This window comes from Phragmites australis, chromosome 23, assembly GCF_958298935.1.
Source record: "Phragmites australis chromosome 23, lpPhrAust1.1, whole genome shotgun sequence".
Taxonomy (NCBI): Eukaryota; Viridiplantae; Streptophyta; class Magnoliopsida; order Poales; family Poaceae; genus Phragmites; species Phragmites australis.
Window position 1 is genome coordinate 221,851 of NC_084943.1, and position 15,340 is coordinate 237,190.

Genomic DNA, 15,340 nt, shown 5'->3' on the forward strand with positions numbered 1-15,340 from the left:
GCTCTGCTCAGATGATGTTCTTCTAAAAATCTTATACCATCGATTCCCGTTAGAGATCAAATTTTTACGATAGGATTTTTGTTTTTTAAGTATTCTAACGTTTATTTTTACGATTCTCGTCAAAAAAGGTTCTCAAAATCATTTATTTTAGAATAGAATTTTCTCTCTTCTTCTTTCACAGATTCTTTAAAAAAAATTATTAAGGATAAAAAAAATAAAAGAAATAACAACGAGAAAGAGAATCTTAAAAAAATAAAATAAAATAAAATATAGTTAAAAATGGTATTACTTCTCAGTATCGCTTACAGTGGTCCCATGGATCCAACTGGTTCTTCGCCTTCCAGCTCACCTCATACTATTCCAATGCTTCTCACTTGTTTAGTTTATCCAGCTTCTACCTGAATCTAAAAAAAGATCCAGCGTGTGCCCGAATCATAAGATTGATCAAAGTCGGGTGCTAGAAAATGATAATAGTAATTCTCTGTATTTTGAAGTTCATTTTTGAATTTTTTCGATCGTAGTAGTTGAAAATAATATATTAAAAAAACAAAAACAAGAAACCTATACGGATACAATATCGAAAACGATTTAGCTATTTTTTGAGTTCTTTCGTTTTCAATCCGAAATTACCCTGAAATTCCCGTTTCTACTTCAACTCAGATACGACCCACGACCCAACAGGCAAAAGACCTCTCAGGCTACTAACCTCCTATTGTCCATTCATCCAGTCATTTGTGGTAAGATGAAGCTAAAATCCTAAAAACATCTACCAAATACTTATCACTTAGTCCATAGAATGTAACAAAAGAAGCTATAACTGAATTGCTTATAGGGCGTTCTTTTTAGTAGTGTGAGAATAAGAAACTATGAGTCCCTCCAGAAACTTTAATCGTCGGGAAAAAAAAAACTCCCTCATTTATTTCCTCATACATGTACACCTAGAGAAAATCTAATGTTTGCCTCCGAAAACTTTAGCCGCCGACGAAAAGTTAGGTCACTAGCGAAAAAAAAAAAACTCATGACCTCAGTTTTCAAATTAATACTTCTCTCATTTATTCCCTCATACATGTGGGACCAAATAAAATCCAGGGTTTAGGGTTTCCCTCTGGAAACTCCAGTCGTCGGGGCCATTTCTTCGGGCCAACTTTAGCCGTCGGCGGAAACTTTAATCACCGGCAAAAAAAAAAAACAGCGACCTCATTTTTCAAATCAATACTTCTCTCATTTATTCCCTCATACACGTGGGAATAAATAAAATCCAGTGTTTCCCTCCGGAAACTCCAGTCACCGGGGCAATTTCTTTGGGTCAAAAATCCGGATCCACTTCCCTCACCTTGACAATTCATACTTAAAAAGGGTAATGATAAAAAAAAATAGACAAAAATTAGATAAAAAATTGCACCGTTGTCAGTTTATCAGCTTGACACGTAATTACCCGATAGAAAAAGAATGAATAATTGATCCATGTGCCTTGATGTATTAAATAAAAACTATAATCACAACATTGCAATGAGTGTGTGTGACAAAGAAAAACCGATCTTACCCTTTAAATACAGCCTACAAATCACACAACATTTCATCATTACATTTATTCGAGACAGGTGCAGCAACGCGCACCATTCTAGCTAGTATGAACAACTTTAGAAGAGAGAGAGGTGCGCTTATTTGGGATGGGCTAGAAGGAAAGCAAATCCAAATGCCGAAGCTCTAGCCCAAATTTAACGACCACTCTCCTCCATTCATGCTTCTTGCGTCTCCCCCTCTTCCTCCCTAGAGCTGGCAACAGGTTAGGGCGGGTTGGGTCCCCGCGGGTTTTAGATCTGCTAGGGGCGGGGGCGGGTACAAAATTAGCCTCTCAGGGGCTGTGGGTTGAGGACCCGATTATTGTTCGAGTCGAGCGTGGGGGAAGCTTTTCACTCGCGAGCATAGGCTGGCGCCCGATAACGACGGCCCAGCCATAGGCCCAGCTCAACTGCCCCCACCTAACCTTAGCCCAACGCCTATAGTCCGCGCCGCAGCTTCCACCTGCCCATCACGCAGCTGTCCGCTGCTTCCGCCCACCCGCCGCCACCCTTCACTCCTGCCATGCGGCCGCTCGTCGCTGCTCCCACCCACTGTGTCGCCAAGCCCACCCTCAACACAGCCGAGCCACCGCTTGCGCCCTCCTCGGCATCGGTGCACTGCATCGCTGCACGCCCCTGGCTGTCGTGGTGTTGACATTCAAATCCCACCTGCGGGGTCCCACCGGGTTCGGAGCCAGGGTGAATTCTCACTCATTAGTAGTTTTGGGATTAGATCGGGTTTTCCATATCGGGTTTTTGCAGAGGCAAATTCAAAGTGCAGAAAAATGAAGCTCTACTCGCCGGATAGTTCGATATTTATGTTGTGATCATCGGACAAATACACTGGAGCAATGTTCAGAATAGGCTTCACTCACCGGATGGTCCGGTGCATGCATAGAGGGATCACCGGACTAATTCTTGCAGAGAGATTTGCAACTGGTGTTTTGGCCTGGTTCTTCGGACCGGATTGTCCGGTGTGACTTCAGTGATCACCGGATGAGTACATCGGAGGATCAACGGCTAATGATAGCTGGCACAGTGTGGCTCGGAGTCTGTACTCACCGGGTTGTCCGGTGAGTGAGATGGTAATCATTGGATGATCTTGTATTAACAGAAAAAGTTGGTGGTTAGGCAACGGCTATAATTTGGATCTCTAGCCTATTAATACCCCTCTACTTGGTTTCATTGTGTGGGTAAGCGACCCAGAGCAACTCATACACTGTGTGTGTCATCAAGAAGTAAGAGAGAGTACTTGAGTTAATTTTCATATCCCTAATTGAAGATTAAGGATATTATTAGTGCTTGGAGAGTAGCAAGTGTGCATCTAGCTGTAGTTTAGGTTTGATCTTAGTCAAGTGAAGCTATTGGCTTATTACTCTTGGTGATTGGCAACATCTAGCCGGTCTTGGTGATTGGTGGTGTTCTCGGTGAGCTATTGGAGTTCTTGTGGGAGCCTCGGGAAGACCTTTGTACTTAGTTTGATGTCCGTCAATTCGGAGATGAAGAAGTGGTAATCATGAGGGAGAACTTGAGTCTTGGTGACTCAGGGGGGGAGCGATATCCTTGGTGGATGCTCCAATGAGGACTAGCTGGGAGTGCCAACTCCTCGATACCTCGGGAAAAAAATCCAATGTTCTCTTGTCCATATCTTCTCTATTCCGCAATTTAATTTGAGCATTTACATTCTTGCAAGCTTTAAATTTTGTATTTTCTTAGTGTCTTTGCTTGCTTGTTTAGTTGCCTTCTCCTAATTTGTTCGTGTAGCCGCATTTTCTTTCTTCCAGACTTAGGTTGCTTTTATTCTAGTTTTTGATATAAGCTTTTTTTTAATTACCCAATTCACCCCCTCTTGGGCCATTCGATCCTTTCAATGGTTGCTAAAGTTCACAAATGATCAAATGATAAATTTAACTTATGTTTTGTAATGTGCTAAGAATGTTCTTTTTCATCTTATCAGACTAAGGCTTGAATTGATATGTGGGTGTTTGCATAGCTCGTCGGGTTGGACTTGGTTGTCTAATTTGAACTTAACATAGCACTAGTTTCTCTAATCTTTGCACTGATCATGAAACTGTGGATGTTTTTGTAGTGACATCTTTTTGATAATTGAACAATATGATCAAAACTTGCTATACTCCCAGTGCTTGTAATATGGAATCACTTTGATACTTTGTGTGCCTTTGAGTTTGCTTGCGATGAGTCATTGACAACAGTTGATTTGAGTTGATCTTGGTTGGCATGAGTGTGTTTATGCATGATTTTCCTTATGGCTAACCACTGTTGGAGAGTACAATGGAGTTGACGTGTTGTCTTCACCAGATAGTTCGGTGTTCCGAAGGAGCATATGCTGGAGCATTTTTGTGAAGAAGCCAAAGTGGAGTTAAAGCACCGGATGGTCCGGTGTTGTGCTGAAGCTGACGCCAGAGCATTTTGTCTCTGAGGAGAAATATGATCAATACACCGGATAGTTCGGTGTAGGGACACTATGCTCACCAAAGTATTTCCTGTAGAGAAGAAATTTTGGCGCCAAATTTGAAGAGATCACCAGATGATCCGACGATGGGTTCAGAAGAGCGTCAGACTAATTCTTGCAGAGAGGTTACCAATCGCTAATCAGGTGGAGTTGAACTCACTGGACATTTCGATGACTGAAGGGTTAACACCGGGAGCTTGCACTGGACCTTTTCTTGCAGAGAGCATTTTTCGGGGCAGAAAATGGATCTAAGCTCACCGGATGATCCGGTGTTCAGGAACAAAACACACCGGAACATCCGGTGCTCACATTTTCTGCATAATAAGTTCTGGACTATGAATTTTTGGTTTGTGCTAACCTGGATATATTTTGGAGTATGGAGAAACATGCTTGCTTGTTTCATAGTGTGCAGGTTATGGATGTGACTTAGCGGTCAACGGCTAGATGATCGGGGCCAAGCGGGAGGCTTGATGTTGGACGATCAAAGAGACCGGGCTGAGTTAAGGGTGATCCTGACAGTATACGTGGAGATTAAGCAAAGCATAGATGGAGAAGGATGAAGATGATGTGTTGACAAAGTCAAGCGAAGGAGATGCCAGTGCAAGTGACGAGGCGACCCGAGGGATCAGAAACGGGAGAGACTTGCCGGCGGTCAAGATTGCAAGATAGAATATACGCGTCAACATCGGAGCAGTTGCTTGAGGCAAAGTAAATGGCAGCTAGTCATACTTTGAGAAGCATTCTAGTGTTTCGCGGTTTAGCCACAAAACCACGAGAGGACTGGAGGGTCACATGGCATCATCGTGAAGCTTGCGTCGAGGTGAAGCTAAGTCGTAAAGAAACCATGACCGTTCGATGGACGGAGTGAAAAATGGACAAAAATGTCCCGTGGTAGGTATGAGTGTATTACTGAGTGGTATCTTAGGAACAAGAAAACTTAAAGGCCAAGATACCTCTCTAGACCTATAAATAGAGGGATAGAGTTATGGGAGAGTCTTGAGCCAGCTATTTGAGAGTCTATTGATAAGTTTTGGAGGAAATAAGATTATATACTTAGTCTTTGTTATAGGCTAGAGTTTTTGTGAGAAAAACAACTTTGTAATCTACCGAAAATAGAGCTAGCCTCTGTGCTTAATGAAGATTATTTTTTTCATATGTTCGTGCCCATCTCCTTCTAGTCTCATTCTTTTGATTTCCTTGCCTCCCTTGCAAGTTTTTCTATTTTCATATTGATTTTTGTTTTTACCTTCGAGCTGTAATCTTTTCACATTAGGAAATTGTTCTTCGTATTGTTAGAGACATAAAATTCATATATATGAAAGTATCTTGAGTTCTTTGACTCTAGATCATCAATCTAGAGAGTTTCTTTGCTCAGTAATCTTCTTTAGTTTCTTCGTAAGTTAAGAACTTTCAAGTGTTAAGACACATAAAATTGCCTCTAAAGAGAGGCATATGTGAGTCTTTGAGCGGTAAATCGATCCGCTGTCTTGTCTCCGTATTTATTTGCTGAGCCTGTAACAAGAAGATTCATTTTGCCTGTTGTTGAAGTCTTTGAGCGGGGCAGCATTTGTGTGCTGCTCTGGTGATCATTCTGATCAGTGCATGTATTCAAACCATTATCGTATCTTCTAATCTGTTGCATGTACAAGTGGCTTTGATCGTATCTTCTAATCTGTTGCATTTCCCTTCATATTTATCAAATATACTCATCTCCATAATCGCACTGGTGTGTGGTGTCTACGCTCTGTCAAAATAGCACTCAAGTTCATTAAATTCATTTGGTTTTCAAAATGCAGTATCCACAGGGATTTCGGATTAACAACAGTAATCGATCAGTTATAACAGGTTTATAGAACTCTAGTTGGAACAATCAAATGCCATTGCACGATTGGTTACTAGAATCTTAAGGGGAAAAAAATACTAATCGTGTACTTGAGCTGAACCTTCCGTCCTGTGTTTGCTGATGGCACCTAATCTTAACCTGTTTGACTTGAAATACATTGCTTCAACATCTCGAGATGCATCTTTTCGCATCAGATAGATGAGTATCGCTGCGAAAGGCCAAATAGGCCCAGTCTTGCAGTATTGTTTATCATCAGTCGTCGCTTCACGTCACATAGAATGAAACTCTGATTAAACTATCCAACAATTCTCCCAAAAAATTATCAGTTGACTTGAAACTGGGAGGGCATGATGCTTGTACCACAAAATTTGAACAACCGGTCTCTCCCAAAAATGCTTGGGTCACTAATTATGTGGTTCTTCCATTCAGCCGTAGTTCCCATGGCTTGTTCATTCCAAAGCAGCAACCAAGCCTAAATCGCACATTAAACCATCTTGGAAATGGCAGATGACGCAGAAGATGCAGCTCCACGTATCAAAACACCCACCCTCATTATAAGCGGTAAATTCTCAGTCACAGGTAGGCAAACTAAACAGGTAGGCTGAGCCAGTTTCATCTATGTAAGAACAATGAGAACGAGACCGAAAAAAGTAGGCCCCAAGATGATTGTTAAATGTACATAAAAGCAAAAAAACAAACGAAAAAAACCCGATATGCTACATTCCTCATAATTAGTGACCCAAATCCAAAATATCCCAATCGTTGAATGGGAAAAATGCCAGGTGTGGCAGGAGGGTCAACCTTTCACGCCTGAGTCATCTTCTGGTTCTTGGGTTGTCTTTCCCGAAATTCCCTGTCCAAGGGGTGGAGAACATTGTAGTGTTACTCTGTTAGGACTGGATAGGGTTTGGTTAGGGCTTCTTCCTCAAAAGAGAGGCATATGTGAGTGCTTCTGGAAATACCTGAACTTGTGCCAGAAGATCCTCTAGCTCGGATAATATGTCTGGGAAAGCAGGCCGGTTAGATGGATCGGCCTCCCAACATCTCTGCATCAAGTCCAATAGCTTTGGATGTGCCTTTTTTGGGAGTCCTGGGCGCAATCCCTGGTATGACAGAGTACATTTAGCACATTTAACAGTGTGCATAGTATGCTACAGCACATACTCTTTCGTACCCACCTGCCTCACACCTACAGCCGCTTGGAGAGGGGTCATGGTATCATATGGGATCTGGGAAAACCAGAAATGAAATATTAACAAGACTCAGCAATTGCAATGATAAATGCATCATTTGTGATAGGTAACTACAACTAGTCATAGAAATAAGGGCGTGAATACCTTAGACGTTATGAGCTCCCAAAGCACGATAGCAAAACTGAACACATCTGCTTTGTTATCATAGGGTTGATGATTTATAACCTAAGCATGTAGCAGCAAATATTTATCAGAAAGGAACTTAATTTTTTCCATCTCTTTACTAGTCGCTGTAAACTATGTACATTATGATATATTGTAAACTGTCAACAATAGTCAGAGCATATGAGAAGCTTCTATCGGCAATATGAATTCTTGACTTAAGCACTATGGATAATAGATTCATCTAAAATCTCGACTTAAGTAATAGAGTAAATTTCATAAACCTACAATTATTTGTACCTTTGTAACGCAAAACTAAAGCTTTTGAGACCTATTTCACAAAACTACAACTACTTGTGCCCTTAGTGACGCAAGACTACAACTTTTTCGCCTGATCCCACCCGTCAGCCACACATTACTCGTTTTTCCTATTATCCTGAAAATATGTGGCTAACGGGTGGGACCAGGCCAAAAATTATAGTTTTGCGTTACTAAAGGCACAAATAGTTGTAGTTTTGTGAAATAGATCTCAGAAGTTCTAGTTTTGCGTTACAAATTTACAAATAGTTGTAGGTTTGTGAAATTTACTCTAAGCAATATGATATATTGATATGGGAAGCTTCTACCAGCAGCTTCCTTTTGAGACTTTTAAAACAACCACTACTATGCACATTCATCAGGACTGAGTTTCTAGCAAAGGTCAATTTTAGTATACAATCACACTCTACTCCAGCAAATAGTGGTGTACCTCAGGTGCCATCCATCTGTATGTTCCAGTTTCAGCTGTCATGATACCTCCTTGATCCTGGAACCGAGCTACACCAAAATCTGCCACTTTAACAACCTGGAGAATCAAAATCATTCATCAGTTGGAATAATCTTTGTCATAAATTAATAATTAAATGCATGATGCATGGCCCCAAGCCCCAATGCAGATGACACACAAATAAATACAATGTGCACCGACGAGTCCTCAATTTTCACTACTGACATTCTTTTCATCCCATTTTCTCCCCTAAACATCTTCACAAATGAAGTAAAGAAGAGTTAAATGCTACATACACGATCTTTGTCCATTAGAAGGTTGGCGGTCTTTAAGTCTCTATGGATGATACCCCTTTCATGCAAGTAGCACATCCCTCGGCAAACATCAACGACAAATTTCAAGAGAGTTGTGAGCTTGAGGACATTATGTTGCTTGTGCACATAGTCATACAGGCTTCCTCCAGACATGTATTCTGTAAGGTATTAAAAAAGAAGTTAGCGAGTATTACCACAGGGAAATGCTAAAACCTACAAAGAAATCAGTTAAGAAGCATGGAAAAAATTATTTTCAGAAACTAAGAAGCATAATCCCTGGGAGCTACGAGTTATAATTGGCCAATGCTATGAAAAAGTAGGGTATTGTGTTAATATGTTACACATATTCAGGTCAGATTTTCTGTATGACAAACAATTCTTTGTAGGTTCCTATTGGATCCAGCAGACGCAACCATAAAGCTCACCTGTAATTATGCAAAATTGTGGTGGTTTTGTGCAAGCACCAATGAATCTCACAACATTTGTATGTTGAACTTCTCTGAAAAGTGTGGAAGGTGAAGGAAAGCCATACATTATTAAACTATTAGAATCCAGCTATAAGCAGGATATAGGATATTCAGCTACATCACATAAGTCAACAGTGGTTCCGTAAAATGTCGGATACCTTAGAATATACACTTCTTGCGTAAACTCGTTCCAAACATTCTTATTCAAATGCTCAGCTCTTAGAACTTTAACAGCTACATCCTCACCAAGGTAAGTCCCACGAAACCTTCACATAAGATTAGCACAATAAAAAGAAAGCACTACTCAATACAGGAACACAGCAAACAAGTCGTCAGCAGTATAAACTTGACTCACAAGTCCCCACAAGAACCAGATGCAATCATCTCTCCCATCTTCAGAAGTCGTTTGTCGATTTCCCATTCACCACCTTTAACTTGGAATGGCAGTGTTCTTTCCGCAGCTGACGAGTGAGACGAACCAGACCATGAACCCTGCGCTCGGAAGGAACCATCAAATGTGTTGTTAGTTTTGGAAAATAGAACAATGCATACAGAATCCTGCATCAACCAGTAGGACCTTCCTACCTAATGCTTAGGCAATCATAATTTGTATTTGTATATGAATAATTCAGAAGTTACCTCATTTCTTAAAATGGATGCTTCCAGTGCCTTGTGCAAGCCATCAGTGTCCTGATAATGAAGTTGTGAAGTTAGCATCATTTGAGGGGCATGTAAAAAATATAGTTAATATAGAATCAGGTGCCTTAGCTAATTGACTGATGTAGCCATGCAGGCCCCATTGTGTTGGTAGACACTAGACAGTTTAATATATCACTAGGGAAACAATCTCAAATTCCTTCACACTTAAGGATGATGAATTCACTATATTTTGGCGAAGTGTGTATTCTTCTAATACAGAATTACAAGAAGGTTGTGGTAATATTACATTAAGTAGATCCAGGTAACAAGGTATGCAAGTGGATCGGGTTGGGACGAGCCATTGACTTATCCAAGTTCTGTTTATTTACAAATAATGTGTACAACATGAGCTATCAACTAAATTGGTTAAGTGGAGTGGATTTTGGATCAACGTACTTGCATCCCCACAGGTAACCAACCTTGTGCAACATAACTTAGCATGGATGTCAAGTTGCTTCCATATGCACATATTAAATGAAGTGCGCCTCAGAAAATATTCTATCAAATTTATAAGTAGGGTGTCGCTGTGTCGCAAAGGATTAGTGCCAAAGGAAGTAATTTGCAACATTGCAACTGGATATTTCATAAGGTTGTTGCTTCACAAAGTGAGTCACATAACTGTACACACTAGATGATTTACTTGCACAATCAACTATTCGCAATAAACTGTGTGCCAATTTAATGTGCACCGTGCACTCATATTTGTTAAGGCTGCCCTCACTCAAGATAAATCTTACTATTGGCAGCAAGAAGCGCTACCTAAAAGAAAAGAAGTCCTGAAACAACCCCAATACATCAATCCCTCATATTTTTCACTCAAATAATTCAACCAATGCCATGATAAGGGCCAAAAATTACCTCAATGGGCCAACCATCAACAACAAAAACATCAAGAGAATAGCCATCGGAGGTTGAGAAAATGTGTGCTTCTCTTATGTTCAGTCCAATGTCAGATAACAACGCAGACAGCTGGCAGAACATGTTTCAGTTAGATGGTATAATGTGAAAAAAAAAGGTCGAATTACTCTAACCAATTATTAGCATGTACAGTCTAATACATGGTTGAATGCAGAAAAAGTGCCCTTTACTAAGAAGCCTTGAGTATAAGCACGGATAACAATTAATCTCATGTGTTCAAAATTAGACTTCCGGATATAACACAACTTGAGCATGGCAAAATGAGTGCTTAAGCTTTGTATGACCGAACAATGCTTTTACATCTGGAAAGCTTTAAAAAATGTATCATGAGGTTGGAGATAAGCTAAGGGGAACACAGAACTGCTGACCTGACTAAGGAGCTTTGGCTTGTCAATTGTGGAGAAAACTATCTCATGAATGCGAGTGTATGGTGTGTCCTGCCTGTGAAAGATGCACAGTCAAGATTAGTACATTCACAACAGGTTTATACATAAAAAGTTTTCTGTGAAAGATGGGGTACAATTATGCCAGGCATGTCATAGTTATTTCATGCAAATGCAAATGCATGAGCAATTTTAATTTTTATTCATGCGGAATTACATAACTATTAAGTGAATACATTAGTATTCAAAGGTCACAACCCTTTAGATGCAATAGTTAGAAGGAAGGCAAAGAAAATGGGCAACTATGTGGTAGGAAGGTTGGCCATTGCTCATCAGATAAAGTTTACTGCTGTGCCAGGGTTGAGTTCTACTTTTTTTATAAATATTGTATAGTTAAATAAAAGCTCCTTCCGCTGCACGCGCGCGCGCGCGCACACACACACACACACACACACACACACACAAAGTAAAAGATTTTGATCTTCCATGAGTTTGGGAACATCAAATTCACCGAAAAAAAAAGCTTACGGAGTCAAATTCACCACAAAATTTGTTTACAGAGTCTAACATAGATAAGGAAAACTCTTATTTGTGCCTCCTAAGTCCTACTATTATGTACACATTCTACTGTTTTTCGTTAATTCTTTAGCAGGTCAACTGATTTCCTGTTTGCTGATCTATATTATTGTTACTCGACAATAGATTGCATTATCAACCGTCTGAGGATGTAAAAATATTTTAAGATTACACCCACTCAACCAGCGTGCAGAAGAACCATAACTTTAGTGAAGACAAAGTTTTTAGTATAAACAACAAAAAATCAATGAGACATGTTACTTTGTTAGTAGCATTCAACTTGGGGTTCCTCAAAAGCTACGGAAGCAGCACATAGCATAGTGCATCTACCTTATAGAGAGATCATCACCATCACCAGCCTCTTCTTCAGACGCATCGGAGTCATATGTCGGATCCATATTTTCAATCTTTGAACAAAGTTTAGAGTCAATTCGACAACTCTGATTTCTATTGTGATACTAAAGATAAACAATCATTAATGCATTGGAAAACATTTAGCCTGGACAAGAGATGAAGGAAAAAAAGTAAAGTCTGCAAGCTAATAAATCTTCTCTTTTCCTAATCTCATCTGTAAAGGCTTTCTTATCTAAGCTAATATCACATCAACAAAAAAGTAGGTAGTGAGCTGGGCTGGCTCATGTAGGTTTTGGGCCCTGTCTGGATAATTTATCAATCAGAGCAAGTCATTATCTCCTTTGTTCACATTTCGCAAGCAAGTTGTTATCTGTTATGTGCATCATCAATACACATTAGAACCCACAAAATAAGCAAATAATCTTAATTACATATCTAACTATCTAATTTTAGTTAAATTTCCATATAATCATCCATAAAATTTGCCCTGTCATATTTGGCAACTGAATTTCTTTTTGGCACTTATGATAACTATTGCTTTTAAATCCACTTTCTCCTTCATATTTCAAAATATTAAAAACTATTTTACTTTATGCATAAAAACAACATAAATATACAACAAACATTCTAGTTTAGGAATCCCTTGTAACACATGGGCCAAGTTATAGTAATGACTAAGCTGTTCAAGCATGCATTCATTTGGCACAAAATTCCTGCTGCGAAGGGCAGTGTTGTGGTCCAGAGTGAGGAATATGAACATTGATAACTGGAGCTACCATTTTCTCCAAACTAAACTTTGGAAATAATATAATCAAGAGTGAATAGCACAAAACTACAAGTATGTACTATTTGTAACACACAACTACAAATATTGTATCTAGTAACACAAAACTACAAGTATTGTGCACTAATTTATTTTAATTAGATTCACCCAAAAAATGGTCTTATGTTTCTCCAAAAATACTAGTACTTTTTTTACGTTTTCCATAATCCATGTACAACCCATTTTAATTGGATTCACCGAAAAAGCATGTGTAGAATTTAAACTAAAATTCTCCAAAAAGGCTAATTTATAACTCCTAACAGTTGTTAGTGCCTCAAATAAAATCCCAAAAATATGGGAAAATCACTAATATTCTTCTTATATGATGGACTAATTTCTAAAATTATTTCTAGCCCTAGGTTATATGGTGAAAAAGTGAGTTCCTTTGTAAGTATATAAATGAACTCACTTTTTCACCATATAACCTAGGGCTGAAAATAATTTTAGAAATTAGTCCATCACATAAAAAGAATATTAATGAATTTTTTCAGATTTTTAGGATTTTATTTGAGGCCCTAACAATTGTTAGGAGTTATAAAAGTAGCCTTTTTTGGAGAATTTTAGTTTAAATTCTAAACAGTCTTTTTAGGTGAATCCAATTAAAATTGGTTGCTCATGAATTATGGAACACGTACAAAAAGTTCTAGGATTTTTTGGAGAAATATAGGACCACTTTTTGGATGAATTCAATTAAAATCAGGTTTTATGTGAAATTAGTGCACAATACTTGTAGTTTTGTATTACTAGGCACAATATTTGTAGTTTTGTGTTACAAATGGCACAATACTTGTAGTTTTGTGCAATTCACTCTATAATCAATATGGAACCACTAATCACTAAAAGTAGCTACCGCTGTTACATAGCACATATTAGTTGCTTGTATAACCGTCCAAACCAACATAAGAAAGAGCTTTACCCTCAAGAAACGAACTTGGAACGCAGGGCGCCTATCAGGATCCTTTGCTTCTGCCAAGACCTTCTGATGGACCAAGACATCTGCTGCTCTGTCAACATTGATGTCCAGCTGATAGCTGCAGCGTGGGAAAACAAAAGAAGAGCCAATGTTAGCTTTATGATTATACAAATAAGACAATGAAAGAATTAATTAATTGGCCTGACAATGCCAAATCCAAAAATAGTGACTGCAGCTACCAGCTTCATTTTAAATATGAAACATCATACAAAAGAACCATCCCCACAAGTAAAGAGTAGAAAGACGAACTACAAGACTAAGGGATGAGTTTGTGACTGCTACAAGACTAAGGGCCAGTTTGTGATTGTTGTGCTATGAATCTAGTTATTTACAAGAATATTTAGTAAACCAGTAAAGTTGGCTGTAATGGGTCTAAAAGAGATGCTTTCAATTAAAACATAAATTCAACCAATTATTCCTCAACTCCTCTCTCTCTCTCTGTGTGTGTGTGTGTGCAAAAACACCTCACAAGCACAATCACTCAATCAGAAGAGTCAACCAGCCTAGTGAAAGACAATAATTGAGAACGAGGATCAAAGCTTTCCTTTTTGGAAGTGCGTAAGACCAAACCTGTTCACTGTATTTACTTGCAACTTTAGCTTAATCCCAGAGCACACCAGATCAATATCGAACAAGGGCATGCTAGGCACTATTCCATCATCCCAGTAGAGTAAATAGATCCAGTTGTCAAGCAAACAGTAGTCAGTCAACTCCAATTCCATGGCCGAGTCAAACAGCATTCTTAGCATACCAAGCACCAGTGAAAGCTGACTCAGAGGTCAAATATGCTACAAATTCACAATAACACGAATCTCACCAATAAGCTTCGAGAGACCCAGACAAAAACCCAAGCGTAAACGACCACGCCACCCTGTTGGACCGAAACAGTGAGCGCAGACCCCACAACCACGAGCGCCAAACCATGGGAAACCTAAGTGGCAGCTAAGAGCGGGCCGAGCCAATCGATCACCATCACCTGGGAGGAAGCCGCGCGAAATGGGCGACGAGCTTGTCGCTGAACCCGGGATCGGAGGCCTCCTCGTGGCCGTCGGCGAGGAGGCGCTCGAGCACCTGGCCGCAGATTTCTCGGGAGCCACCGCTGCCACCCGAGGTGGAGGGCGCTGGGGCGGCGTCGCGCGGCGGGGACGAGCTCTCCCCGATGCCCTCCTCGACGCCCCCAAGGGGACCACCCACCGCCGCCGCCACCATCCCGGCCACTCCGCGGGTCAGCTGGCTCGCATCACTGCCCCTCCTCTGAGTCTTCGGCTCGCCTAGGGTTCCGCCTCGCACGCACGCGTGCGTGTTCTAGAAGGTTCTAGAGTGGTGGCGGGAGGAGTGGGAGAAGACGAGGGAGGGAGGGAGGCGAGGCGAGGAAGAGAATACTAGACGAGCGGACTCGACTGGAGGGGCAGAAGCGTCCTTTCTCTGGCGGTGGGCCCTGATGTCAGTGGACACGGTGCGTGGATCAGGTTTGTGAGCGAGTGGTGCTGCTACGTGCACGCCACGAAGCTCCCTAGCAAGTTTGGGTTACCAACTGACAGGTGGGTCCGAGATGTATCATCAGTACGCTTGGATGATCTAATGCTCCTAATATTTTATTGATTTTAGTATATCAAGTCCAAACCAGTATATCTCCAAAACAATATATATGATAAAACCCCTCATCTCACAAGTGTGTGGTAAATAAGCAATAGCTTATTTCGCAAAGAAAATAAATAAATAAGTAATTAACAGCTTATTGCAGGAGGGAGAGTAGTGAGATTACTAATCAACCTTAGTACAATGAATAGGTTCTATTTTTTATTTTTATTTTTATTTCACGCGTCTCCATCGT

The 15,340-nt window shown here is 40.2% G+C and overlaps 1 protein-coding gene across 2 annotated transcripts; it reads right to left on the bottom strand.

The window, feature by feature from the left end:
• Nucleotides 1–6,410: 6,410 nt before the first annotated feature.
• LOC133906284 (serine/threonine-protein kinase STY46-like) lies at nucleotides 6,411–14,898 on the bottom strand. 2 transcript variants are annotated; one of them, XM_062348145.1, is made up of 15 exons: nucleotides 14,483–14,898; nucleotides 13,450–13,564; nucleotides 11,687–11,763; nucleotides 10,766–10,838; nucleotides 10,338–10,448; nucleotides 9,420–9,470; nucleotides 9,136–9,272; nucleotides 8,939–9,046; nucleotides 8,739–8,812; nucleotides 8,296–8,471; nucleotides 7,982–8,077; nucleotides 7,216–7,296; nucleotides 7,057–7,107; nucleotides 6,841–6,981; nucleotides 6,411–6,731 (listed from the first exon to the last, which is right to left on the bottom strand). In XM_062348145.1, the coding sequence occupies exons 1-15, from the start codon at nucleotides 14,713–14,715 to the stop codon at nucleotides 6,675–6,677; spliced, it is 1,581 nt and encodes a 526-aa protein (XP_062204129.1). In that variant the 5' UTR covers nucleotides 14,716–14,898; the 3' UTR covers nucleotides 6,411–6,674. The 2 variants fall into 2 exon arrangements, with proteins under 2 accessions (XP_062204129.1, XP_062204130.1); XM_062348146.1 differs by lacking the exon at nucleotides 14,483–14,898 and adding an exon at nucleotides 14,077–14,367.
• Between the last annotated feature and the right edge of the window lie 442 nt (nucleotides 14,899–15,340).